Here is a 27208-nt window from a genome sequence, read left to right as displayed (position 1 = left end):
AATGGCCTCAGGGCTTCCAATCTCTCTGCCCTCGCTGCACAACACATGGCCCTGTGTTCATGGGGATGCTGGTATTAACAAGCTTACTGCACGGGCAGTCAAATACAAGCACCACCACTTAGAGTGCACACCATCTACACCTTAAACACAAGCCTCACTAAGGAACAATGTACCACATTACATCAGCAACAGCCTCACATGTCCTCCTGTTCACTGTGTCCTGGGCCTATGGAGTGGCTGATGTGCCCTCTGAAAGCCTGTGTAAGTTGGGCACGACGTGACCCAGGATGAAGCCGCCTGAGGTGCCTTTCTCAGAATGCAGCCCTGTGGTTAAGTGGTCATAACTGTGTTCATCACAGGGTAAAAATTATTTAAATTGCTACCAAGTGAGCTTGCTTTGTGTATCAAAGGCCAGTACTTTCACATGTTTAAACACTAAACATCAAAGCTGAGGTTTAAATAAACACAAAAGTATTGCTCGTTTAATGGAAATCAGGGCATTTACTTTCAAGGACAATTATCCAAAAGTTACCAGTTAGTCATTTTATTACTCAAGTAAAGAAACAGCCCACACTCAGAAGTGCTTTTCTAACAAAGGTGACCTGCATCCCCTTTAGGGACAGAAACCTTCCAGCCACCAGAAAGAGAAAAAAATTCCACTGATGCAACCCTCCTCCCACAAAAGCGAATGCTTGGTGTCCGGAAGACAAACAACGAAATCACTGATGATTTCAGTAAAACAAAACATTTGAGGTATTCCAGCCATAGCACGGAGTGAGTACCAGGACCTCTGCAGTGGAGAACAAAATAAAGAGGAGAGGAGAGCAGTGCGGAGGCAGAGAAATGGTGGACGAAAGCTAAAGACAAAAAACAAAAACAAAAACAAAAACAAAAAAACCCAGAGGGAAAGGAAAGGCAAAAAAAGAGGGGGAACATGAAAGAGAATGAAAGGGGGAAAGGGAAGAAAGAAAAAGGATGAGAGAAAGGGAGGAAAAGGGAAGATAGACAGTGACAGAGAAGGAAATTAAGAGTGAGAAAGAGAAAAGGAAAGCGCAGGGAAGGCGAGGGAGCCAGGCCCACACAGCCAGGAGAAAGTCAAGGCCAGCATCCTGAGAGTCACAGGGCAAAGCGCAGCTGACTCCCGCTCTCTCTCCTGTGGGATGATGAAAAGAAGTTTGATCTCAGAAACAAGAGTGGGTGGTGAGCAAAAGGCGGTAGGAGGGCTTTGCCAAAAGCCCGTTTCCATAGCAACGCTCTCAAGGTGTCCTTGACAAAGCCAGATTTCCACTGTTGATAAACAAATAGTGAAAACAAGTTAAGCCCAGATGTCTGTAGGAGACAATGCCCAGTAGTGTGTGCCAGGCCCCAGGCTGCTTCTCTTTTAAAATTGGTTTAATCTGTGTATGTGTGTGCACGCATATGATGTGTGTGCTTGCGTGTGCTCATGTGTGTGTGTGTGTGTGTGCGCGTGTGTACTCATGTGTGTGTCCATGTTTATATGTGAGTACAGGAACGTGTGTGTGTGTGCACTCTCCTATGTGTGTGCATTTCTGTATGTGTACAGGCATGTGCATGTGTGTGTGCATACCATGGTGCAGGTGTGAAGGTCAGAGGACACCCTTGGGTGTCGGTGGTCATTCCTGTCCTTCGCTAGTGTGCTCTCTTGCCTGCCTCCATGTACACCATGATAGCTGCCGTGGGAGCTTCTCACACCTGCACTTCCCATCTCGCCGTGAGAACACGAGGATTAGCGCTACAAGACACATGCCACAGAACCCGGCGTTCTGTGAGTGCCTGGGAACCAAACTCATGCGTTCACGCTTGCACGGTGAGTGGTTTGCCCACTGAGCCGTGTCCACGGTTTGTTTAATGCCGGTGTTTGGTCATGCTGGAGGTTTGGGTTCCGCAGTCAAGTTTGCATAGCACACGTGCAAACACGCACGCACGCGCACACACGCGCGCACACACCACTCATCGTGCCGAGGGCCAAGGACAGTAATTTCAACATTCTATCCAATCCACACCATTCCCAATTTTTACATCCCGCCCAGGGAACAGGAAGCTGCTCCTCCTTCCTCCTCCTTGGTGCTTAGAGGAAGAAGCTGCCTGGGACGCCAGGACAGGTGGGACCCTGGAGTTAGACACAGACGTTCCCCAGCCCTTCCGACTAAGACAAAGGCGCATGTGGCTTGGATCATTTAGATTCACAAATCTATCTCACTTGCTTGCCTAAAACTGTCAACTAATTCACTCTTTAAGGCCCGGGGCATGTTTGCAGCCTGGGGTTGGCTCCTAACTCCAGCACTTCCCCCTGTAGCTTCCCAGGTGGCGGACTGGAGGCCTCAGCCGCCATGCCCAGGCAGTTCATCATTTTCCAGCCCACCCAAGCATTTCCACAAACATTCTATGAAGCTTTAGAATGGCCCTTCGAAGTCTTGGTCAATTTTCTTTTTTCTGGGTATCCCAGGCATGTGCTGAGTGGGGGTGGCTTTCGAGGGGTCACACACGCACACACTTGCCCTCCATGTAGAGCTCTGCCTAAATGGCCATGGCATTTTCATAACTCAAACAAGCCTCTCCCGTATTCATTTTGCACTGCATCCTCAAGCTATGTGATTATGCACACGCCTGGTGACACCTTGGGACGGGAGGCCGGTGTTGTTCTTCTCAGAGTCCATGGACCATAGTGCTGCACTCAACCCTATGATCACCCCAAGGTATCCAGACCCACTACCCCATGATCACCCCAAGGTACCTGAACCCACTGGCTTAGCACTGTTTTGTTTTGTTTTTTAACCTAGCACAGAGTTTACATACTGAAAACCTTTAGCAATGGCTGTCGCCTTATGGGACAGTGCCACAGAGACTCACTAAGAGAGGCAGATGCTCCAGTCAGAGGTTCACAGAGTTAGGTGATCTTGGTGTCATTGTCCTCTAACCCTGAGCTGTCAAAGCCGTGGCCTGACCACATATGTGACAGGAACTGGTCCTCAGTTCTTCATCTCACCCTCTCTCTCTGTGCAACTATAACCTTGTGTTGCCATGTTCGACGATTTCATTGGCTGCCCTTAGCCTCTTGCCATGCCTCTGTTACAAACTAAACTTACCACAGCATGAGGAGACACAGTATGTATAGGCTTTGGCGCTATTGAGGTCCAGGCAATCCCTTAAAGAGACTTGAAAGACACCCCAAACTGTCTAAGATTTCTTTTCACAAAATGAGGACAGCACGGTGAAGGATGACCCTCCCCAGCCTTGAACAAGACCACTGTGACCACAAAGAGCTGCGCGTGATGCACAGAAGAGGGAAGTGAAGTCACGCCTCATGTTTAGCATTCATGATCACCTGGGGTCAGGCTGGAGCCCCGAGCCCCAAGCTCTGTCTAAGCAGCTCTCCCAGGAGAGTTTGAGGTCACAGGACTGGACCGCCTGGGCTTTCCTCCAGCTCTGACCCTGAGTGAAGCCAATTCTGCCACACTTGGCACAAACCTCACCAGGGTGAGCCACAAGATCCTGCCTCCTTCAGCAATTCGGGAACTGTTTAACCAGAACTCCAGACACCCACTCTGCATTTGAACTGAGAGCCCTCGAGTAAACTATCTTTAAGAGAACTACAGAGATGTCATGAACACAGAGTTCAGCAGCTTATCATTAGGAAAGAAAAACCGTTAAAGGTTCCAAAACAGAGACCACTGACCATCTGTTAGGGAGCTACAGCCTTCGCCACACAAGACACTCACAGTTGCAGCCAGACATCTGCCCAACACACACACACACACACACACACACACACACACACACACACACAATAATAATAACAACAACAACAATAATAACAATAACAACAACAATAATAATAATAAATTCAAGACCCGTGCACTAGAAAGGACAGAAAATTTCTAAAGAGTGTGATGAAGAGGAGAACAGTGTGATTTACAGGAAGACAGACTTAACATAGCTAAGCAGTAATTCCCCAAATGCTCTATCGATTGAATCCAACTGCCGCCACCATTTCCCAACGAGCTGTTGTGTAGAAGCTGCTAAGCTGTTCCTTGGGTGCCTTAAACCTTGAGTTTCTTTTTCACAGAGGGTTTGGATCCAGGAGACAGAGGGAGGCACAAGGGGTTTTCAAAAGACTGCACAGGGGCGGGGCTGGGCCATCCACCCAGGCCGGGGATTCTCAGGGGATGGAAGGGGATGGAGAGAGCGCCAAGAGCTCTGACCAGAGCACTGTCCCTGAGGCTGCCTGGCATTGTGTGTGTGTGTGTGTGTATCTTAAAATTGAGGTGAAGCAAGATAAAGGAGGGTAGCTAACATAGACCTCTGGTCCCCCCATGCCACACACAAGTACAGACACCTGCACATACCTGTGTACACACAAATATTCACACACTCATTGTGGTGGTTTGAGTGGGAGTGCCCTGTCCTCCACACAGGCTTACCTATTTGAACGCTTAGTCACCAAAGAGGGCAACTGCTTGAAAGAACTAGAAGGATTTGGAGGTATAGCCTGGTTGGAGAAAGTGTGTCACTGGAGACGGGCTGTGAGCTTTCAGAGGCCTGTGCTGTCCCTCTTGTGGACAGAGTCTAAGGTCTTCTCCAGCCCTGCGTGTGCCCCATACGATAATCCACCACCCTCTAATGCCGTAAGCAAGTTCCAATGAAATGCTTAATTTATCAAAGTTGCCTTTGTCATGGTGGCTCTTCACAGCAGTAGGACAGTGACTGAGGCACGCATACATTATGCACATACAATTTTAAAAATTCCGATTGTGTATGTGTATGGGGGGGCAGGACGGGGAGGTTGGTCCCCCGTGAATCCCACGCTGTCCTAACTTCTTTCTGATCCTCCCAATGTGCTGTCCAAGTGCTGGAACAGCAGTTGGCTGCCACTATACTTGGTTTATGCAGCTCTGCGGACAAGCCCAGGACTTCATGCATGCTAAGCACCCACCAGCTAAGCCACATCTATAATCCCTTAAATTTTTATTATGATAATAAGGCAAGGACATTTTACTTGAGTTCTGTGCCCCACTAATAGCACTGACCACATTAATAGATTATTCTCATATTCTCATAAACCATGTTTATATATGATAACCTCTTCTCTATATAAGATCTATATACAGATCTTATATTTTCCTTAAATTTCTTACCTTTACCAAACACTGCACTGAGGTATCCATACGGCACTGTGAGCCCCCCAGACACATAGCATAAAGTTTTAAAAGGTGCTTTATAGGGACTGGAGTACGGCTCAGTGGGTAATGACATCAAGACCCCGCCCCCCAGCCCCCAGTCCCACAACTGTTCCTCTAGCCCTCAGGTCACACCCCTGATAGACCTGGCCTTGTTGACTGAGAAAACAAGTCTCTCTCTCAAGATGCTGGACCCAAGGTCCATGGCAGCCATCAGCCCTCCCTCCACCTGGGCACCTGTGCTCTCTGACAAAGGCGCCAACTGAGGATACAAACTGAGGTTTGGCTCACAATGAAAATCCAGCTGAACATAAATGTATCTGGTACCAAGAATAGAATTATCTTAAAGACACTTCGAAGGCCAGGTGTGGTGGCACACGCCTTTAATCCCAGCACTCAGGAGGCAGAAGCAGGAGGATTGCTGTTAATTCGAGGCCAGCTTGGTCTGCAAAGTGAGTCTAGGACAGCCAAGGCTTCACAGAGAGACCCTGTCTCAAAAAATAAAACCAAAACAAAACAAAAAGATACTTTAAAATAAATATAGGACCCTGAAAGGGGGGGAGGGGAGGAGGGTTCAGATTGAAGAAAGGTTGGCATTAGACCCACAGCTAGAGTGAAGATCACTTTGGATTGTATGCAGGAAAAAGGCTCATTTTCCTGAGGCATCTTGTCACCTGTCCTGATCAGCAGTAACCCTTTACTGATAGTCTGGAGTGAGTATATGTGCACTGGCCACTGGAGTATGTCTGCAATGGCCACTTGTCACACAAGTGCAATGTTACTGGCAGGATGCTGTAGGAAATACATTGTCCCTGAGAAAGCCATGGTCATCAAGGCATCTATATCAGCTACAGTACTGCAGAGGGATGCCTGCCTGAGACAGAGGGAAGGGACTGTGGCAGCCTCCCACTAGTCATGTGTCACAGGCATTTCAGGACTCCAAAAACCAACGAAAAACAAACATGCACCACAGAAGCTTTTCCTCAAGAGACGCTGCTAATGTTTCCAGTAAGACTCACTGACAAAAATGGCCCTCCATGTCCACGTGGAGCTGCTGCATCCCTGCCCATGCTCAGGATTCCCAGTCAGGCACAAAAGCCTGCCGGCCCACTGCAGGAGCCCCTGCTTGGTCTGAGGCAGACAGAAAGCACAGGCCACCAGCAGGAAACTCTCAGGTGGGGTCCCCTGACCTTTGGGTATCAAAATCAGCACATGACAGACAACCGGACTGCACAAAATGTAACAAGGGGACCCCCCCCCACACACACACACAGGAAAAGAAGGGCCACCCTAGCTCTCCACCACCTGGGGCTATTTTATTTAAAAGGGGAAAATACCTAAGGGGGTGGGGGAGGGGAAGCCTAAATAAATAAATAAATGCAGCTCAGTCAATAAAGTGTGCTCACTTCACAAGCACTAATGCCTGAGGTCAATGCCTGGGACCCAAATTTAAAAGCCAGCATGTGGCACATGCTTATAATCCCACTGCTGGGGAGGTAGAGACGGGAGAATCTCAGAAGCCCAGTAGACAGCCATTCTGCTCTATGTTGTGAGCTCCAGTTCAGTACGAGAGCATCACATGCCCCTCCCTCACACATAAACATGCACCCACGGGTGCGCACAAACACCCCGCACTAAAGAATCACTTATAATATTTACTATTTTCGATATTCTATCTCTTCAGCTATTACTTTGGGAAAGCTTTAGTGATTAAGTTAAAACTACTCCATTTGCAGAAAACTGCCGTGTACAGCACAAAGTTTAAGAGAAGGTTGAACCACAGACAATGAGGCTCGTTTTTACACAGTCAATTATAATTAAAACTAAATCAGCCAACTCCGGGGCCACTAAAAACACATATGATCATATGTATAAGAATAGGCCATTGTTTCACTTGGTAAAAAGTTATTTTTATCAACCACAAATTCATCTGTGACATAAATTCTATATGCCTTTGTTTCCCCCCCTCCCCCACGCACACACGGAGGAGGGGGAAAGAATGTCTTAGCTCAGAATGCCCAAAGGGGAACAGATGTCCCTTCACTTAAACAAAGTCCTAAAGCCAGGTAGGTATGTTCCCTAAAAACCTCCACTTTATATAAAAATATAGCAAGTCAGCAAATGCCAACAAGGTAGTCAGCCAGTGCCAGGTCTGAACCACCCAGCAGATGCCGACTGTATTCCAGAGCTGAAGGAGACTCCACACCGCACAAGTGGAGTCCTCCAGTAAACCCAGTTCTCCCGGACTCACACAGGGGACAGCCTGTCCCCTGCTCAAGCGTGGCACATGGATTCCCAGTGTGTTCCACACTGTTTATACTGCCCGTCACTCTGGTAAGCTGCAAATGGCCCTAACTTCTTGCAACGTGACAGTGCTGAATGGTGATGTGGTTCCCGGGGAGTCCTTCCAGGGCGAGCATGTCTGTAACTACCCTCCTCCTGTGGACTATGGGCTGTCCAGCTGTTCTTACAGCAAGATAGACAGTTACTCTGTGTGTGTGTCTGCGTGTGTGTCTGTGTGTGTGTGTGTGCATGTGTGTCATCAAAGCTGGGAACGAAGAGGCTGCTATGTCAGGCAGACAAGGTCACCAAGTCTGCCAGACAGGCTGCTGGCAGACTCTGTGCCACCACCCCTAACACTGCCACCTCAGTGTTATCCAGCGTGGAAGAGGAATAGTCTCTGAGCCCGGTCACCGTCGGGTTTAATAAGACTGATAAATCATAGCAATCCTTATAGACGCCCTCAGAAGGCAAGAATGATGCACCACAGACTGTGTGTACATGCATGTGCATGTGTGTGTGTGCATGTGTGCACCTCAGGTAAATAAGGCCTACATTGGGTGTTTTCCTCAATCCCTTCACTCCTTATTTTTTTTTTTCTGAAGCAGAGATTCATCAAATCTGAGTGCAGCTCTTGGATTTGGGTACCCTGGCTGGCCTGAGAGTCCCCAGGACCCCGCTTTAAGTCAAAGCTTTTCCAAAAGTAATTCTCCTGCCAGGTGATCTCTATCTGTGTGGGCTGTTCTGGATTGTCAACAGAGGCCTGGCTCCAAAGAAATGCTTGCTCACCCCTGCCCCAGTACTGTTATCCAAATTCTTTCCTGTTGGCTTTCCAAGGCCTGTCTGGGTGACTCATAGAGGTTCTAGGCCTCCTGGGCTAGCCTGCTCCTTCCAGGAGATTATCAGTCTGATCTTATCAACGACTCTCCTGGTCCCAAACACATTATCTGTCTGGATGTCTAAATGATGTCCCCTACACTCCTGTGTAGGCCCTGCTACTTGTCTTGGGACATTCCCTTATCCACCCATCGCCATAAAACAAACACAGCTGGGCGCTGGGCGAGGCGGTCGAATTCTAAGCAGAAAGACAAGCAAATGAAGCAACAGCCACAAAATCTGCCAGAGAAGGAGGGAGAGAGCATTCTGCCATACATCAGGGTGCCCCAGGTGAAAGGAAGGGCTTCCGCTGTGTTAGGAAAAGCAGCCAAGGTTCACAGACAGGGGAAGCATAGCTCTACAGGACTGGTCATAGCTCGCCATGGGAGGTGAGGCTGGTCATAGCAGAGAGCCCTGGGAGCACCATGTAGCATACAGCAGTGAGCCACTCAACAGGGCGTGGGACAGCGTGACCAACTTCACAGTCCATCCGCTCCTAAGGAACGTCAGGTGCCAACAGCTTCGCAGGGCAGCCCAGCACCCACAGGAGGGTCAAGCTTTCACTGCAGGAGGACCCCAATGCAGGCTGTGCCTCTGTTCTGTCGGGAGGGGGGGGGCGTCATTGCATCACCTTATCACGTACGTGAGACAGAGGAGCCAGGAAGGTAGCTGGCTACAAGGTCAGTGTAGGTACAGGTAGGGTTGGAGCGAGTTGCAGATGTGGGAAGAACACACGCATGCAGGGTGGAGTTGGAGTCAGACAGTCAGGAATGAGAAACTCCTGATGGGAGCCAGGAAAGGAAGTGAGATGTCACCCATAGAAGACAAGAGCCGAGACAGTGACTGGGGACAGCTGGGCTCTGGCGTCACCTAGGTGCAGGGGCAATGGACAGGCTGGTCCCAGGAGAGAAGAGGTAGCTCAGATCCCAGAGAAAAGGACTTGAGGATTACGAGGTTCATTTAAAGATGACAAGAAAGGAGGGACCCAGGACAGGAACAAGCTTGAATATGGAATGTATTTAATAAATTCTGTTTCGGTCGATCAATCAGTCCCTTAGTCCAACATCCTCCAGATCTTATCCCAGAACAGAAGGGACCCTAATACTTAAAAAGTTTTTTTTTTTTTCTAGAATAAGGGCTCACAGGGCTGAGCCAGGAAAGCCAAACTGGGATTGTGCTTGCCTAGACACAGGAGCAGCAGCAGCAGCAACAACAAAAGGCACCACACTGGGAACGAAGGCAACACAAAGACACATTCACCCCACCAACAAGCAAGAGGTCTCCACAGGTCCTACATACCTGCCCTGTGCTGTCCCATCTGCCACACAGCAAGTTCACTGTGTGCTTTTTAATCCTGGCTGCAAAGGCAAATCCCCTAAGGAGTGTCTTTTAAAGGCAAATGACTAGGTCCCATCTCAAACCAAATACATTCTAATCCCTGGGTTAGGACCCCAAGGATCTGTGTTGTTAAAGTCTTACCTGGAACCTGCAGAGCGAACTTGTATGGAACTGTTTGAAAATGCTTTCCTGCCACCCAAAGAGCCAGCCAGCCAGGCAAGCCCTGAGTTCTTCAAGAAAAAGAGGACTAGGGCCACAGCCTCCAGGCGACAGTGTGGGCTGCATGCAATATCCTGAACTGCTAGCCCAGCTGGGACTCCAATCCCTCAACTTCTTTCCTGAGAATTATGGTAAGTCGACAGTCCTTTTTCTTTTAAATTTTTTATTAATTCATTCATATTACATCTCAATAGTTATCCCATCCCTTGTATCCTCCCATCCCTCTCTCCCTCCCATTTTCCCCTTACTCCCCTCCCCTATGACTGTTCCTGAGGGGGACCTCCTTTCCCTGTATATGCTCATAGGGTATCAAGTCTCTTCTTGGTAGCTTGCTATCCTTCCTCTGAGTGCCTCCAGGCCTCCTCATCCAGGGGACATGGTCAAATACGGGACACCAGAGTTTGTATGAAAGTCAGTCCCCGCTCTCCACTCAACTATGAAGAATGTCCTGTCCATTGGCTAGATCTGGGTAGAGGTTCGATGTTTACTGCACGTATTGTCCTTGGCTAGTGCCATAGTTTGAGCAGGACCCCTGGGTCCAGATCCGCCCATCATAATGTTCTTCTTGTAGGTTTCTAGGACCCTCAGGATCCTTCTATTTCCTTTTCAAGCATACCCTTTTGAGTTTCTCAGACTGGAAAGCAAAGCCATCTATAACACAAGAAGTGTCCTTGCAGCTCTCGACTCAGAGCCAGGAAACAGCCACGAACGGAGTCTTAGAGTTATTATCGCTGGGATGAAACACCATGACTAGAGAAACTCAGGGAGGAAAGGATTCATTCGACTTACACTTCCACACCACTGTTCATCGCTGTAGGAAGCCAGGACAGGAACAGAAGCAGGGCAGGAAGCTGGAGGCAGGAGCTGATGCAGAGGCCACGGAGGGATGGAGGGGTGCTGCTTACTGATATACTCCTCATGACTTGATCAGCACTCAGGACAACCAGCCCAGAGGGCAGCCTGGGCCCTCCCCCATCGATCAATCAATAGTTAAGAAAACATCTTACAGCTGGATCTTCTAGAGGCCTTTCATCAATTGAGGTTCTCTCCTTTCAGATGGCTCTAGTTTCTGTGACGTTGACATGAAACTAGCTAGGACGCAAAGCCTCCAAGATGTGCCACATCCCACAGCCCTTCATGACCTCGGTGAGTAGACACAGACACGAAGGAGTGGGACACAGAAAAGAGACAGGAAACCTGAGCAGACATGACAGGACCCCATGTGGAATCTTTTTCTGCTTCTAAGAAAGGCATTAAGTCTTGCACCTGCAGTCCTGCCTACTCAGGAAGCTGAGGCAGAGGGATCACTTCAGCTGAGAAGTTCAAAACCAGCACAGACAAATGCAAGACCCAATTTCAAAGCACAAAATCAAGCAAGGACCTGTCAATTCCTTGGAGAGACATGAAAGCAATTCCCAGAAGCACGACCCCCTGAAACAGACACGTCCAGTGTCCTCCATTTTAAACTTGCAGACTGAACACACACCTTCCACAAGGCCCAGGGCAGAATGGTAAAGAGCTAGACAAACATTTCCTTCAAAAACGAAGAAAGGCTAGAGCCAGACATCTGAAATAAAAGCGCTGAAAGAATAAATTAAGGGTTATCAGCATCAGGAGAAGAGTGCTACCTAAGCTTTGGGACACAGACAAGTAGAGAGGATCAGACAACTGCCAAGAGGTTGCTCTGTAAACAAATATTTAAACTAGAAACCCCAGAGAGCAGAGGATGGGTGGGAAGGTTCCAGTGCCTCTGAGTACCAAGACGGATAAGGAATTTTGATCCATAAATTCTGGCTCCCATCTACCGGGTCACAGAAAAATCTAGGATGACATCGGGGTCAGGTGCAGGGCAGAGGTCGCCACGCAGGAGCTGGGCGTGGGTTTTACGTGCCGCGTCTGAAGATGTCTGTAGCTTTAGATGATTCCAAAGCCTTGAGCAATTCGCTGGATGATCTGGCTTTGAAGTTGGAAAAGTGTTCTGTTCTCTGTGTTTTGTGTAAGAGCAGACCTCTCTTTAGGTCCCACTTGTGAGAGTCTGCACTGAGCAGCCATCCCCGATGGAATGTGCGCCAAATCTCATCCGTTCCCCACACACTGGATTTTAGAATTTGACTAATGAGTTTTGAGAGGACCCTGTTCTCCCTTCTGGCTTTGAAACTTTGAAGGCTCTTCCACACCACCAGTTAGTTTCCCTTGGCACTGGGGACCTCAAGTGTCGCTGCCATCCTTGCTGCCAGTTTCCTCTGAGAATGGCTCTTATAAGGTGGGCTCCAGCTTTAATCAGAGCTGTTCCCCAGGGCCGCATTTCAGCCTAAGTGAACAACTGGAGTCCACTCACGTGGTGACTAACTTACCTTGGCTAACATCTGTCTTCCACATGAAGTCTGCTCTCCTTCATTATTCTTCCACCTGTTTTAACCACTAAGAACCCAAGAGACATCTAATGTAATATGCAATTCCTGAAGTGTTCCTGATCATCGAATTCTCTATCTGCATGCTGGGGTACAGAGGGTGTTACTGTCACCCACTTCCATTGGCTCAGCTCCTACACCCAGAGTTTCTACTCTGTTTACCTTGTGTACTAAGAAATGCCAAGAAGTGTAAGAAAAATGTTCTTTCTTTTTCACTCTGGCTAATGCATTCTGGGAAAACCACCGAAAAGCAGCACAGAGCACAGCTGTGACTATATGGGAACACAGCATCCAGTGCAGATTTAGAAATGAGGCAGTACACCCAGTCTGTGACAAGAGGTGGTCCTCGGGGCACTGAGCTGCAGGGTTGGGTGGGGTGGGACACCGAGCTACACCTCAGGTGAAGGAACTCTCAGCAGCTGTGCTGCAGACAGGAGCAACTCTGAAACAGAATGGGGTGCCAAGCTAGGATAAGGGCTGGTCGTTGGGGCTGAATTTGGACAGAGTGTGGGGACCATGGCAAGGAGGCAAGAGATGAATGCTCAAGAGGCTGAAGGCGCATGGTGATGGTGCGGAGTTATCTTAGCAGGATTAGTCTAACTGTGGCCCTAAATCACCTGGCTGATAATTCAGGCAGCTGATGGCTACTTCCAACGGAAATAGAAAAAAAGGAAAGAGAGATTTTAAAGAAGAAAGAAAGCTTCAAAGAAACAAGTAGGATAAATGCCATTAAAGGAGCAAACAAACAAAAGCCAAACAGGAAGGAATGGTAACAACCAAAGTATAAGGAAAAACTATGACATGAATGGCTAAAAACCAGGGAAGGAGCCATTCTGAGGGGGAAGAATTCCTTCTCCTACGCCTGAGACAGCAAATCACCAGTGTGTGTGTGTGTGTGTGTGTGTGTGTGTGTGTAAAGTTCTATCCTTATTGAAATATCAAAAGGCATTTAATGGGTGATCCATTACAAGCAGCATCATGGCTATATGTACACGTTAGTGCACGGAGGTATACATGTCACGGCACACATGTAGAGGTCAGAGGACAACTTACTGGTGCTGGTTCTTTCCTTCCACCATGTGAGTTCCAAGGATCAAACTCGGGTCATCTGGCTTGGCAGCATGCACTTTATCCCCTGTGACAACTCTGGGGCCCAGAATGTTCTTTTCTTTTCTTTTCGTCTTCTTTTTTTTTTTTTTAAACTAAAAATGATCCATTGAATTTAAATGTCCCCTTTAACATCTTTATAACTGCTGAGAATTTCCTAAGGTTCTGGCAGGAAATTATGGAACTACAGAGGAAAAAAAAAAAATGCAGGAAATACCTTCAGGAATGAGAAAAGCTGGCACTGTCCATAAATCTCCACCGAGCTAAGGGCGACATTACCGGCAGAGACAGAAGAGATACAAGAATCTAAGGCCTGCTGAGTCAACAGATCAATCGGCAAAGATAACTCCTGGGATGAAGAGATTCAAACTCCAAATGAATTTTTTTTTAAGAGCACACGAACTGAATCATACTCCTGATAGCGCGGTGGTGCGCCCTGGCCACCATTTCTGAGTTAACACTTGTAGATAAATGCCTGCCTAGACAACAATGTTACCCTCCGCACTTCACACTGCTGCCATTGTCTGCTGCCTTCCCCAGCAGCAGGAGTGGGAACCCGCTAACCCAGAGAAAGAGCTCCTGACCCGGCCTTGAAAAAACAAAGACACAAGTGGCCGGACTCTGTGCTGTTTATTATTAAATGCTTGCTCCGAGCGCGGACTGTCACCCCTCCTATAAAGGGGAAAAAAATGCAGTGACCCCAGCTGATGTGTGGTGCCCTATGCTGAAACAGCCACCTGACGGGCATGCTGCAACAGAACCAAAGTTCATGACCTTAACTAAACTACTTCTATGAAGAAGCTTTTTCCTGCTTGTTAATTTTGCAATGCATTGATTTACTCGGTTGCCTGAGGGTGTATATTATTATATTAGAAAACAAGCAAAAGAAGCAACTTAAAGCATCCCTTACAAGTGTGTAAACAAGCTTTGCATGTCTCCCTCGGGAGACCACAGTCCACCCAGCTTATTCACACATTCCTGAGGGACAGAACTAACTAAATCCTTTCACTCAGGCCTAAGTTACAGGGGTTTCAATTAGCTTCAGTTTTCACAATGCAGGCTTAGCTTTGTTCATTAACAATAACTGCTTAAAAATTAAGTTATTCTGTGTCTGCCATAGAGTTCCAGTGGTATTGTAGTGTCTGAAATATTACCAATACACTGTATAACTTCAAACAGAATTACGCCAAAGCTTTCTCTGTGCCAGAAGTATCCTCAAATATATGCCAATCAATTCCCTATGGTAAAAAGAAGAAAAAGGAGGAGGAGGAAGAGGAGGAAGGGAAAGAGGAGGAAGAGGAAGGAAAGCAGGAGGTGGGGAGGGGGCCACCTTTTAGCACTACAGCAAACAATACTTTTATAAAATAGTATAAAGCAACAAAATTCAGTTTTTAAACTGCAAACATCTAGAAAACACTGCTCTGATCACACCTGTCTGTCTGAGACCTACATGGAAAAGACAAGTTGAAAGGTCACCAGTTTAAAGTGCACACATTAGTAAGTGGTATGTTAAAACCCGCCCAAGAAACAGGGAGGTGGCCATATGGGGAGGGCAGTGAGGGGGTGCGGTCCGTGCCTCTGATATCCATGCCTTAGCTGCAAACCATCAGCACAGTTATTTAAGAAGCGATTTTCGCAAGGGGCTTGCCCTTAAGCATTCCAAGGAGGAACCTTGGTGGAAGGACAGCCAAGAAGTAACCGGAAGTGGCTGTCTTGAAGGACAATGACAAAGCCCATTACTGGCCTTTTCCATGTATCCTTTGAATATTGCAGTTCGGGGCAGAGGGTACGGAAGGCTCCCAGTCGCTAGCACCCAAACGGCAGGCACGCGGAGCACGTTCTGGTCTGCATACATGGACACTGGGTAGCAGTGAGCAGGTGTAGGCTTGGCCAAGACCCTCAGCTGTGAGACAGTAGGCCAGAGTGCATCCCAGCCTCCTGGGTTTTCCCTGGGTGACATAGCACCATGGCTGCATTTGGGGACACCCAGAAAGTGAGGAATTGAGGAACAATCCGAGCTCCTAAGGTGGGCCTAGAGAGGGAATAAGGAGAGACACAGGCGTGCCATAGGAGAAGCCTGCTGGTCTGTACACACAAAAGGAATGCCACCTCAGGAGCTGCAAGTACTACTACAAGGAAATGGGAGAAATTCAAGCAGGGAAGGCAATGCTTCTTGTTATCTTTCTGAAAAAAGAACAATTATAGCAAGGCTGAGCATGAAAGGCTGACCCTCACCGAGGTTGAGAAATGAGGTCAAAGCTAGCACATCTGAGCAGATGAACCCAGTGCTATTTGATTCCAAATATAGACTTAAGAGTTTTTAACAGTATAGATACAATATAGTTTGGATAAGGACTTTCTGCACATAACTCTGCAAATAAATAATAATAATAATAATAATAATAATAATAATAATAATAATAATAAACAGTGATACATATAATGTTTATTACAGCCTAGCTGTATTTAGTGCACTTCTGAAATATTTTCCTATGTTAATTCACTTAATCATGAAAGGTAAGTGTTATTACTGTTCTTATCTTACTGTGTTGAAACTAAACCACAGATAACTACCACAGCCAGTGGCCACTAATGCTACAGAATTAGGTCCCTGAGGGTGGACGGACGGTATTGCTTGCATCGCTACCCAGCAAGCTTACTGTAAATGACAGGGGGCATCCGTAGGACCTTGTGAATGAACCGCTGCTTGAAGCACCATTATGATGAAATGAGCAGTCACGTGCACACTCAGTCCTGCTTGATTACGGAATAGCATAATTCTAAGAGCTACACACCCGTGTGGCATTATTACATTCAAGTACATAAGAGTAACTATGAACCCAGGCTTTATACATAATGTCTAGGAAACAGGAGTTAGGTGACAGCACAGGCTTTGTGTGGGTGTATGTGTGTGGCGGGGTGTCCTAGTATGCATTAGCTCCTTTCTAACTGTTACAGTAACATTGTATTGCCCTGTACTTAGAAAACACTGCTACAGAAAAGGAAACGACACCTTTAGAATCCACTGGCAGCACAGCACTAGGTACATACCTGCTACAACTTAACACACCACTCACCAGCACGAGCCTTCTGCTCCTAGATGCTCTCCTGTGGGCGAAGTAGCCAACTGTGAAGTTAGCGCATTGTCTTAAGAAGCACAGCAGCTTGCACTGCTGTGGTGGATGGGGTTTGAACAGAGGGCCTTCCGCACGGTTCACAAGTGCTCACCACTGAGCTACACCCACAGCCCTGGAAACACGGCACTTACTATACGATACTTCCAGGGCAACCCACTTGAAAGGTTACAGTACAGCCAGACTCAGACCTGGTTAGTTGTAACAATAACCCCGTGCAAATGACAGGAGCGTCTAATGATCCGACGCCTGTAGACCCGGGATCAGGTTCAAACTACAAGTACCCCACTAGGTGTGGTTGGATGCCGGTGGTCCAAGCTACTCGGAAAGCCAAGGCAGGGAAATAACTTGAACCCATAAACTCAAGACCAACCAGGGCAACATCGTGAGATCCAGGTGATAGTACACACATGCGCACTAGAACATGCATGCACACATGAAGCTAATTAGATGGATGATTTATAGGTCAGGATTATTTTATTACTATTAAGTGATGCCATTTCACCAACCAGCCACCACACACAGGGAACAAAACTCCCAAAGATGCTATCGGGAAAGGTGTGGATCACCAATTATGGACTAGACATGAGAGATTCAAAGGCCCTGCCCGTAGTAGCTTTCTGCAGCGTCTCAAAGAAGGAAAGCCCCATGCAGTCCACTTTCTCCAAACACCATTCATAACCACTGAGGCCAAGGGGGAGCGGAAAGCATTCAGAGCAACTCTCCTCAGACTAAGGCTTTCAATTTCTTGAAACAATAAACTGAGGCAAGCTGCCTTCCCGACCCCTGTGGGAACCACGATTTGGTCACTTTCAACCACCTCGTGGATTGGAGTTGGGCTCTCAGAGTCAAAGGCTTCCCTGGCAAAGGCTGGCTTCTTTCTTTCCCTGATAACTATGTAAATTCCCCTCTCCCAGCCCCCGCTCAGAGCTGAGCAGCCGCCGGGCTATTCAAAGCTGTGTTTCCAGCTCGGTCCAGCGCTTTCATCATGAATGCATGAATGAATGGGATGCTCACAGCCCGCACAGCTCACAGCTCTGCACAATGCCAAAACACACGCTTTTCCCACGAGGGCATTTCGAACTCGGCCTCCTACTTTTAACCTGTGCCCTTAGAGTGCAGTCTGTGTGGGAACACACTCAATGTAACTTGTTGGGTACATTGCGATGTTTTCGACAAACATTTGTGGCCATCTAGCTAAGCAGAGCCTTGCTCTGAGTGGCACGACAAATCCCGCGCCCCCACCCCTCAACTCCCATCCACAGTGCCCACTAAATTCACTTTGGATTGGATTCTGGTCTCAAACCGTGCAAAGGAAGCTCCTGCTTCCATGGAGAAAGGACACGCTCTCGGTCCTTCCTAGCCTCTTACCCGGCCCCGAGTGCGCACGATTTAAACAGGCATGGGGAGTCCGTTTGCTCCCTTTAACGACTACACAAAGAACAAGTTTTAGAGAACATGTCTGTGTCCTGGACGCCATATGAGGGCCCAGTCGCCCAGAACAGCTGACCTTGGGACCTCTTCTCCATCAGTCTTTCCCCGCTAGACCACCCCGCACACTAGTGACCCAGAGGAGGCCGCCTCTCTCCTGGCATGCTCCTCCTTTTACACCACCAGACAATAAGGTGGTGGGAACTCCCTTCCCATTCATTCCAAGAGCCCTGTGCACAGTCTAGCAGCGGCCGGTCTCCTCTAGTCGCAGATACTCAGGTGTTGAGTAGAGGAGACGGTGTCCCTTCTCAAGTCCCCGATGTCCCACTCTCGCCACCCACTGCACCCCTGGATCTCAGGGTCCGGCAAAAGCTAGAAAGCAGGTGAGCCCCTGAAGCCACTAGAAACCAAAGCTGAAGGCTTCAGGGAGCAGCCGGCGTCCCATAAGCCCGGTGAGGCAGGCAGCAGGTCCGCGCTGCGCTAGGGTGCGTGCGCCCACCCCACAGCCGAGAGCGCAGCGCTTTGTCCCGCAGCACCCGCACGCCCCGGCTCGCCAGCCCGCGGGCCACCGGTGTTCCGGTCACGGGGCTCACCTCTCTGCTGGCTTTGCACAGTGACCCAGAGCACCGAGGCCAGGAGCACCAGGAGCGCGGCTCCCGTGTCGCCGCCGCGCATGTCGCCGTCCGCTCCCTGCGCTGCTGGGAAAGGGTACGACCACGCTGGTTCGCTGGCACTGCACGAGTGTGCTCTTCCCAGCCCGATCCTGGCCTGGTACGCAGGCCCTTCGAACACACCCCCGCCGGCCAAGCCGCGCCCCGCCCCGCCCCTGTCCCTCCCGGGGTCCCTCCCACTGAAGGCGACCCGCTAAACCCGGGTCTTTCTCCAAGATCTGCCCTCCAGAGGGAGCCTCGCCCTTCCCGGGTCCCTCCTAGCAATCCCTCCCCAAGAGGGCGTCCTGCTCTGCCCAGGTCCTTCATAGTGGTGGTGAGGGGTGCCCCTCCCAGGTAGCACTCTGACCCTGGACTCTGATAGGGGTCCAGTTGGACGGGAGGTGGAGTGAGAAAGAGGCCTAGGAGAAGAGACTTTCTGCTAAGCCTGGCCCTGGAGAGTGGATTCCAAGAAAGCATTTGCCCTGTTGACCTTTTTCTGTCTGTCGGTGCTGTGCAGTCTTGGCCAATCCCGGCCGCAAAACTATTGTCAGAGCAACACTCTCTTCTTCTGGACCCTGTGCCCTATGTGGGCCTGCAGAGGGCGCTCTCAAGGGTTTTCCTCCTTCAGAAAGCAAGGTGTAGCTTATTTCCTAACTTGTTTGCCCAAGGAAGGCACAGGTGGTCGCTGGGATTTTATCAGTAGGTGTATTTACCGCTGAGAAAAGAGAGGACTCCAGGTCTCAATGCTGATTTTGGGGGAAAAAAACTTTTAATCCTAGAAATGTTTAACTTAGTTTCTTCGCAAAAGTATTCATAACACATTTCCACACCTTGTGTCTCTCACCCGCTCCCCCAAACACTATTTTCTTTTTCATAGAGGGAGGTCATTTTTATCCAGTTGTCTAAATCAATCTGAAACCTCTACAAATTCCAGTTTCTCTGAGCGTGGGTCTTTAACCACGTAGTAAGTTTTAATGAGAATACTTAGTTATTATTTGTTAGCAGGAGGTAAAAAAAAACAAAGCTGTAGCACTTTGGCTCTTAAAAAAAAAAAAAGATACACCGGGGCTGGAGAGATGGCTCTGTAGTTTAGGGCACTTGCAGAGATTGGGGTTCAGTTCAGGCTCACAAGAGCCTGTAACTCCAGTTCCAGGGGTTGCACGCCCTCTCTCGACCTCTGTGGGCACTTAGCACGTGGCACACACATGTGCAAGCAAAATATTCACACACAGGGGGAAAAAACCCCCACTAAACCCACTAGCTTGATGATGATGCTTACCACAGTACTTCGTGTTAACTCCGGACATTCTTAACTATTTAAATACTAAAACAAATACCTAATTGTTAAGTAAGTTATCAGATGACAGTCAAGTATTTAAAAGTGAATATTTGCCGTGCGTGGTGGCGCACGCCTGTAATGCCGGCACTCAGGGAGGCAAAGGCAGGCGGATCGCTGTGAGTTCAAGGCCAGCCAGGTCTGCAAAGTGAGTTCAGGACAGCCAAGGCTACACAGAGAAACCCTGTCTCGAACTGCCCCCACCCTGCCCCAAATTGTTTGGGCATATGTGTTAGATGCATACATAGCGTATCCTAAAGCACGCTCGTATCTGTTGTCTCCCGTGTCGTTCACAGCTTTATAGAAGGAATGAGGAGGAAGTGATTCAGGCCTGTGTTTTCAGCTGGAGCTCAGGCCTGATTTCTAGCCCAGTTTCCTGTATGTCATGACACTAAAATGTGAGCGAACCGGCTCTTAGGCCAAAAGGACCAGAAAGGCCCGGAATGCATCCTGCAGGGCAGTTACACCTGGTGCTGGAGCTGCAGGCAGGAGCTCAGGCTGTGCCGGCAAGGCAGAGAGCAGCCATTACCTTAAGGCAGAGACAGCCGATTGGAGTCATCTAGAGCTACAGGTCACGGTTTATCACTGCTCAGAACTAAACAGGGGTGTTTCAGCAAAAGAGAATTTCACAATAGCATGTGGGTAAAATGGAATGGTCAAAATATCTTAATACCAAATATTTTATAAAAGTTCACGGTACTAAGCCGGGCGTGGTGGCGCACGCCTTTTAATCCCAGCACTCGGGAGGCAGAGACAGGCAGATCACTGTGAGTTCGAGGCCAGTCTGGTCTACAAAGTGAATCCAGGACAGTCAAGGCTACACAGAGAAACCCTGTCTCGAAAAACTTAAAAAAAAAAAGTTCATGGTACAGATTATCCCACTCTTTACTATGCTTGGAAAATACCTAAATTGCCTCCAGTCCCTTGAGAGTGGGATGACCCATTCAGAGTGAAAAGTGAGTTTAATAAAATGTCTGGCTTTTCTGAGAGCCTACGAGGGCTGCCTGCTTGGACCAGACGCCAGCCAGCCATGTCTCCTTTCCGTCCTCCACAGCTTTGGACCATTCTTGCAAGGTAGAGAGGAGTACGAGCCACCTTGTTGCCTGGACTGCAATGTTACTCAAGAAATAAGACGTTACCCAGGTCCAGGCATGTAGTAGATAGAGGCTTTTACACAGGCCACCAAGCCTCCCCGCACCGTGTCACACCTAGAGTGGCCTGACTTCCCCTGTGCAGTTAGCAAAAGTCATCTTTCATGTTTTTCTAGCAGATGGTCGATCTTCACAATTAGAAGCTTAATTAAATAATTAGACTTAATTAAATAATTCGGTAGCTACTCTATGAGAATTGTGCTTTTTTTAAGGCTGCCTTGATTACCCTAGGTTGCAGCCCTGATTTGCATTTGCTTCTTTCTAACTCAGTCAGAACTCCTTCCCTTTGGTTATATTTCCATTTACAGATTTAGCCCTCACTTCAGTTTCGGTGTTTTTTTGTTTTTGTTTTTGTTTTTGTTTTTTAACATTCTTTCCCTGCATCTGGACATTCAAATAATACTCATGACTTTTTCTTTGCCTCAGAGGTGGGGATTTTATTTGTTTTATGTTTTGGGGGTTTGGTTTGTCTGTTTTGTTGTTTTATTTTCTTTGATTGCTACTATTTTCCTTTTTTCTTTCTTTCTTTTCTTGTCTTTCCTCCCCCACCAGGCTAGTGTTCTCTGTGTAGCCCTGCTTGGCCTTGAACTCACTACATAGTCCAGGCTTGCCTCAAACTGAACTCTCGACTCTCGCTCATCTGTCTTTAGCGCCCCACTTGCTGGCGCTGTACCCCGGGGCCTCGGCTTTGCATCATGAATTCTGTCTTAATTTTGCTTCACTTTCAGGACAATTTTTACACTTTAAAATTTGTAAGAGGACAGAACGAGGTAAGCCAGGAGGTTCTCCTGCCCTGCCTGGCCCAGGGCCTCATTATCTACTGAGGGCACTTCCCAGAATTCCATTCAGATCTTGTCTTTGACGGAAATTCTTAGAGAATGTCCCTCCAGATATGCTGGAGCCCCTCCATTGTCCCGGACATCTGTGGGATCAGCTCTCCACACACCCATAGTCCCTATTGTCCTGGGTTTCTATGGGATGTTCTGACCTCACCCACATGCTTTTTGACAATTGTCTCCCCTTTCTGGGAGCTGAACTTACCAGAAGAATGACAGATCAGAAGGAGGCTCACCACAGGAGCCTACCCCCACCCCCCCCCCGCCCTACCCCCACCCTGCCCACCCCCCTCTGTGTCTTGACCCACCTATCACTAACCCACATTCGTATAAGGTGACTAAGCCTTAGTGCTATCTTGGTCTCTTTCTTTCTTACGTTGACAAGCTGAGGAACAGTCCCCTTTCCTGAGCTGGCCTGTGCTAGCCTGTGCTAGCTTGTGCTAGCTCGTGCTAGCTTGCCACTTCAAACAGAGTCCCTTGAAAAAAGCATCAATCTGTCTGTCTCCCATTAACCACCATAGGAGGTGCACGGGCCATCCACTTTCTCATGGTTTGTTATTTCTTAAGGGGTTGAAAAAGAATTTTGCCGTACATATCTTAGCCTCCAGAGTACAGTATTCAAAATGTATCTAAGCAGAAATAAATGGGAATTTTACATGAGGAATAAGCATAGTAAAACATGACATGAAAACCACACACTGCTTGTGACACACAATAGCTCATATATTAGCTTGACGGCTCTTTGAAATTTTATTTAAGTTTTGACCTCACTTGTAACATGAGGGTAAAAAGCTCAAAAGAGAGAGAGAGACAGAGAGTGGGGAGGAGGGCAGGTGAGCACATTAAATGTGAAATCCCAGCACAGTGCCTGGCACCCAGCAGTTAGCACAGTGCCTGGCACACAGCAATTAGCACAGTGCCTGGCACACAGCAATTAGCACAGTGCCTGGCACTTTGGATAATTAGTTCTTTCGAGTCCACCCTCACGGTCCTAATTGCCTGGATTAGGAAGCCGTGTGGGAGAGTTCAGAGACACTGTGATGCCAGCTGCAATGCAGTGGGCAGGTCTGCAACCTATAACGTGGGGCACACGTAGAGACAAACTATTACCAGCTGTGGTGATGCATGCCCCCCAGGAACTCAGGAGGATGAGGCAGGGAAGTCTCAAGCTCAAGGCCAGCTTCTCCATAGCAACGGCCCTGTCTCAAGGAGATAAAATAATACCTATCTTCTTCCTTATTATGGCTGAAGTTATGAGATCTGGAGGAGAAAGGAGAAAGGAAAGATGCTCGCTGGGAAGGCTACAAGAAAAATAGCAAACAGCTCTACCGAAGAGACAAGACAGTTACAAAACATAATTTGGCAGGGAACTGGTCATTAGGAAACTTGGCGTGTGTGTTTGTTTTATAGAGGAAGAAGAAGCCAAGTTGATGGGGTTCAAGACAGCTGTTCATCGAGACATGTAAACAGCATTTGTCCCCTGGACTCTGCAGGACATCTCTGCCTGATACATGTCTGGCGCAATAAAACCCTTCAGCGGGGATAGTCCCACCAGTAGCAGCACACTGGAAATGCATGCCTGGGTACCAAGTATCTGGGATGTCAGAGTGGTCACTTCGGAAAGGCTCATCCTGACATGTCCTTGTGTCGTTTTCATCTGCTACCTTGCTGGAAGAGGCACTAAAAGACCCAACATGTGGCTTCCATTGACTTTTAGAACTTTTGCTTCTCTGAGAGCCTGTTATCCAGAGCCATCAAAAGTCCAACTGAGAGTCCAGGGCCTTGCAACCCAGTCGTGGTCCAACAACTACATGACAGTAGGCTAAGGCTAGAGAGAAGACATTTCTAAGAAACAGAGCTTGTTACCAGAACAGACAACATTCTCTTAACAAACAAAGGAAATGTGTTCAGGAGTTAATCTTCTCTTCCTCCTCCTCCCCCACCCCTCCTTTTCACTCTCCTGAGACAGGGTCTCACTATACAGGCCAAGCTGGCCTTGAATTCACAGAGATCCACCTGCCTCTGCCTCCCGAGTGCTAGGACTAAAGGTGTGCGCCTCAGTGTTCACTTTTACACTTTTACACACCTACACATGGCAGGTGATGGTGGAACCTGCCATGAAGCCCGGCAGCCTGAGTTCTATCCCTGAGCCCCACAAGGCAGGAGGAGGGAACACTCCAAAAGCCGTCCTCTGGTGTCCACAGGAACACTCGCTAAATAAATACAATGTAACAAAACGTTAAACTTACCTAACATCCCTTGCGGTTTCTAAGCACTGGGACAAAGACCGCACCTACAAGATGCTGAGTCATAAAACTGTGTTACAATCTATTCTCACTCTCTCTTCCCCTAACAATTAACAGAAATGAAAGATCTCTGCAATAAAAACTTTAAAACACCGAAGAAGGAAGTCAAGGAAGACACTAGAAAATGGAAAGAGATGCCATATTCTGCTTAAATATCCCCCTAACTCCACCTGCACCGTCAGCATGAGGCTGCCTCCTCTCCCACCCACAGTCCTTACACATTACACATCCCTTTAGACCTGCCCGATCACCATGTTGCCTCTTCTAAACTGTCCACGTCCCCCTGACAACGTCCTCCGTCCTTTTCCAGCTCAACCACATGGCACATCTGTCTCTAAGCTGCACTCTTCCTTCCTGCGCCTTTGAATTCCTCCTCATCCTTCAAGCCCCAAAATCAAACATCTTCTGGCTCTTCTGGAATGCCAGCTACTCACTCCTCTGTGTCAGCAAAACACTTTGAAATACAAGCTCTGTTGTAAGTGTCCTGCTGTTTTTATTGACGTCTTTTCCCTGTTACACAAGAGTCCGTGCTGCTTCTAGTACCCACTCCCACCCCCCACCCCACCCCACCCCCCCCCCCGCAGTGCCTGAAACCTGATATTGGCTGAATATAAAAATAAAGTTCATTGTTGCAGTTATGTCTTTGTTATCCTAGGCTGTGTTAAACGTGTCGCAGAAATTGTATCCAGGTACTATAGAAACCCCACGGTTACGCCAGATGTGGTGGCATGCACATGCCTGGGATTCCAGCCCTCCTGAGGTTGAGGAAAAGGAAGTGTTTGAGGCCAGCCTGGGCTCTATTGTGAGTTCCAGGACAGCCTTGGCTACATGTCAGGGTCTTCTCTAAAATAAATAAGTAGCCAGGTGGTGGGGGCACACGCCTTTAATCCCAGGACTCAGGAGGCAGAGGCAGGCAAATCGCTGGGAGTTCGAGGCCAGCCTGGTCTACAAAGCAAGTCCAAGATAGTCGAGGCTACACAGAGAAACCCTGTCTTGGGAAACAAATAAACAAAACAAAATAAAATAAATAAACCAACTAGCAAACAAAGGAATGAATAATAAAATATTAATAAAAAAAAAAGTCTAAGGTGGCAGACAGCAGTGCATCCTATGAAGCATGGTGATCTGAGTTACAAGAAGCAAGTGGGCCAAGACTTTCAGAAAGACAGGAGCACAGCAGGGAGGAAGGGGCTCGCCAAACCCACAAGAACCTGGGGCAGAGGGCTTAGAAAGCAAACAGGAACCAAGGCAGTTACAAACATTTGGCTAAAGAATTCACAGCCAAGGTCATCCACCAAAACCAGATGGCTAAAGCAGACAGCCGCCGTGGGAGCTGTCGGCCCTTCTCATATTTGTTGTGTCTTTGTTTCAGCAGCTCAAGGTTTGCCTCCTGGAGAACCAGGGACAGGCTGCTGGCATAGGACAAATACTGATCCTTTCTCCTTTCTAGTAGAAGCAGGAAGTGAGGAAGAGAAAGCAAGGAGCGGGCAGAGCCCCCAAATGGTGACACAGCACAAGATCCAAATAACACCCATCTAAGCATATGTGTGTGTGTGTGTGTGTGTGTGTGTGTGTTTTATGGTCTTGTGCAGATGTGCTTGACCACGAGGACACATTTGGAGGTCAGAGGTTAATGTGGGTATCTTCTACTTCTCTCCCCCTTAATTTTTGAGACAGTTCTCTTATTGAACCCAGAACTCAGCATGCCAGCTAGGCTGCTCTCTCTGCCCCTCACCCACTTATGAAGCCGTGAGACTCTCTAACAGTGTCTACGGATGGATGTTCCATCAGTCCTCTGCAGCCACAGGTCCCAGAGAAGCAAACACAACTATGGTCTGTTGCTGATGTGTCCCATGTAGCTAAGCTCCCGGTGTGTGTGCTTATACTGAAGATCTGTGTAGAGATTTCTTTATTCTTCTTGACACACTTCATGAGTTCAGGATGACGACCTTGACATGTGGCATTTGCGGTGTGTTAGATTTTGTCAATAGTTTAGGGATATCTTAAAACACATGAGAAAATGTGCTCACATGTAAACGCCGCACCGTCTTATATAAGTGACTTCAAAAAAGAAAAATCCTGGGTTTTGGTTCCCATGGTGACCATGAGAATCCTGAGACCAAGCACGTGTGGCTACTGAGGAAGGACTCAGACTCAGAACAAAACATATAAGGTGCAGGGGATAGCTCTAGTGACGGCAAGACATCCATGTGTTTAGATTGCATCAACCTATGGTCAAGTCTGTCTGGGACACAGAGCTGGCGGAACGCCTCTGGGCTGAACTGTCAGGCCCACTGGCTACGTCTTCCATTAGCCTATTCCTGGCAGCCAGGGACTTTTTTTCTCCTCCTTCCAACCCTGGGCTTGGATGAGACACCGCACACTCACACTATGACAGCAGACTCCTTCCTAGCCCCAAACTAGTGGTGGTTTGGAGCTGGTTGGGACAGACGTGAAGGGCAGAGGTGAGGGGCAGTGCAGGGCACAGGGGGAGAAGGAGATGCTGAGGAGCTAGACACTACCACACACTCCTGCAGGACCCACTTTGGAAAGGCCAGCATGTCTGTTCTGCCTTACGGGGATTTGCTTTTCATGGTGGGGACCCGGGTATCTGCTTTCCAACTCACTTTCCTTTTATCTTCATCTTGTTTTTGTTTCCAAGAATTCACAATTTTCCAATTAACCTCAGCATTTTTATCTTTGTATTTGGATCTTTTTGTGTTGATACTGAGAAAAGACCCTCCTGAATGGGGGGGGGGGGCTAAGAGTGAGAAGGGAGAAGTCGGTTGTACTGCAGCGGTCCAACCATGCTGTCACTGGGAAAGAAGGCACCTGGGAGAGGAACAGGGAGCAGAGGCCGTATGAAGTTATTATTTTCTTTTAATCAGAGAAATAGGGGATGGGGGTGGAAAAGCTATCTCCCAGTAGTGAACAG

General features: G+C 48.2%; 1 protein-coding gene across 1 annotated transcript in view; it reads right to left on the bottom strand.

Moving 5' to 3' along the window:
- Positions 1–18669, bottom strand: part of Lama1 (laminin subunit alpha 1) — a 123387-nt gene extending 104718 nt beyond the window's left edge. The window contains exon 1 of the mRNA XM_051154463.1: positions 18588–18669. Coding sequence (XP_051010420.1) covers positions 18588–18669 — 82 coding nt within the window. The remainder of the gene's footprint in view (positions 1–18587) is intronic.
- Between the last annotated feature and the right edge of the window lie 8539 nt (positions 18670–27208).

This window comes from Acomys russatus, chromosome 12 (genome assembly GCF_903995435.1).
Source record: "Acomys russatus chromosome 12, mAcoRus1.1, whole genome shotgun sequence".
Taxonomy (NCBI): Eukaryota; Metazoa; Chordata; class Mammalia; order Rodentia; family Muridae; genus Acomys; species Acomys russatus.
Note: the sequence above shows the minus strand (reverse complement) of the source record. Positions and strands in the feature narration are given on the sequence as shown.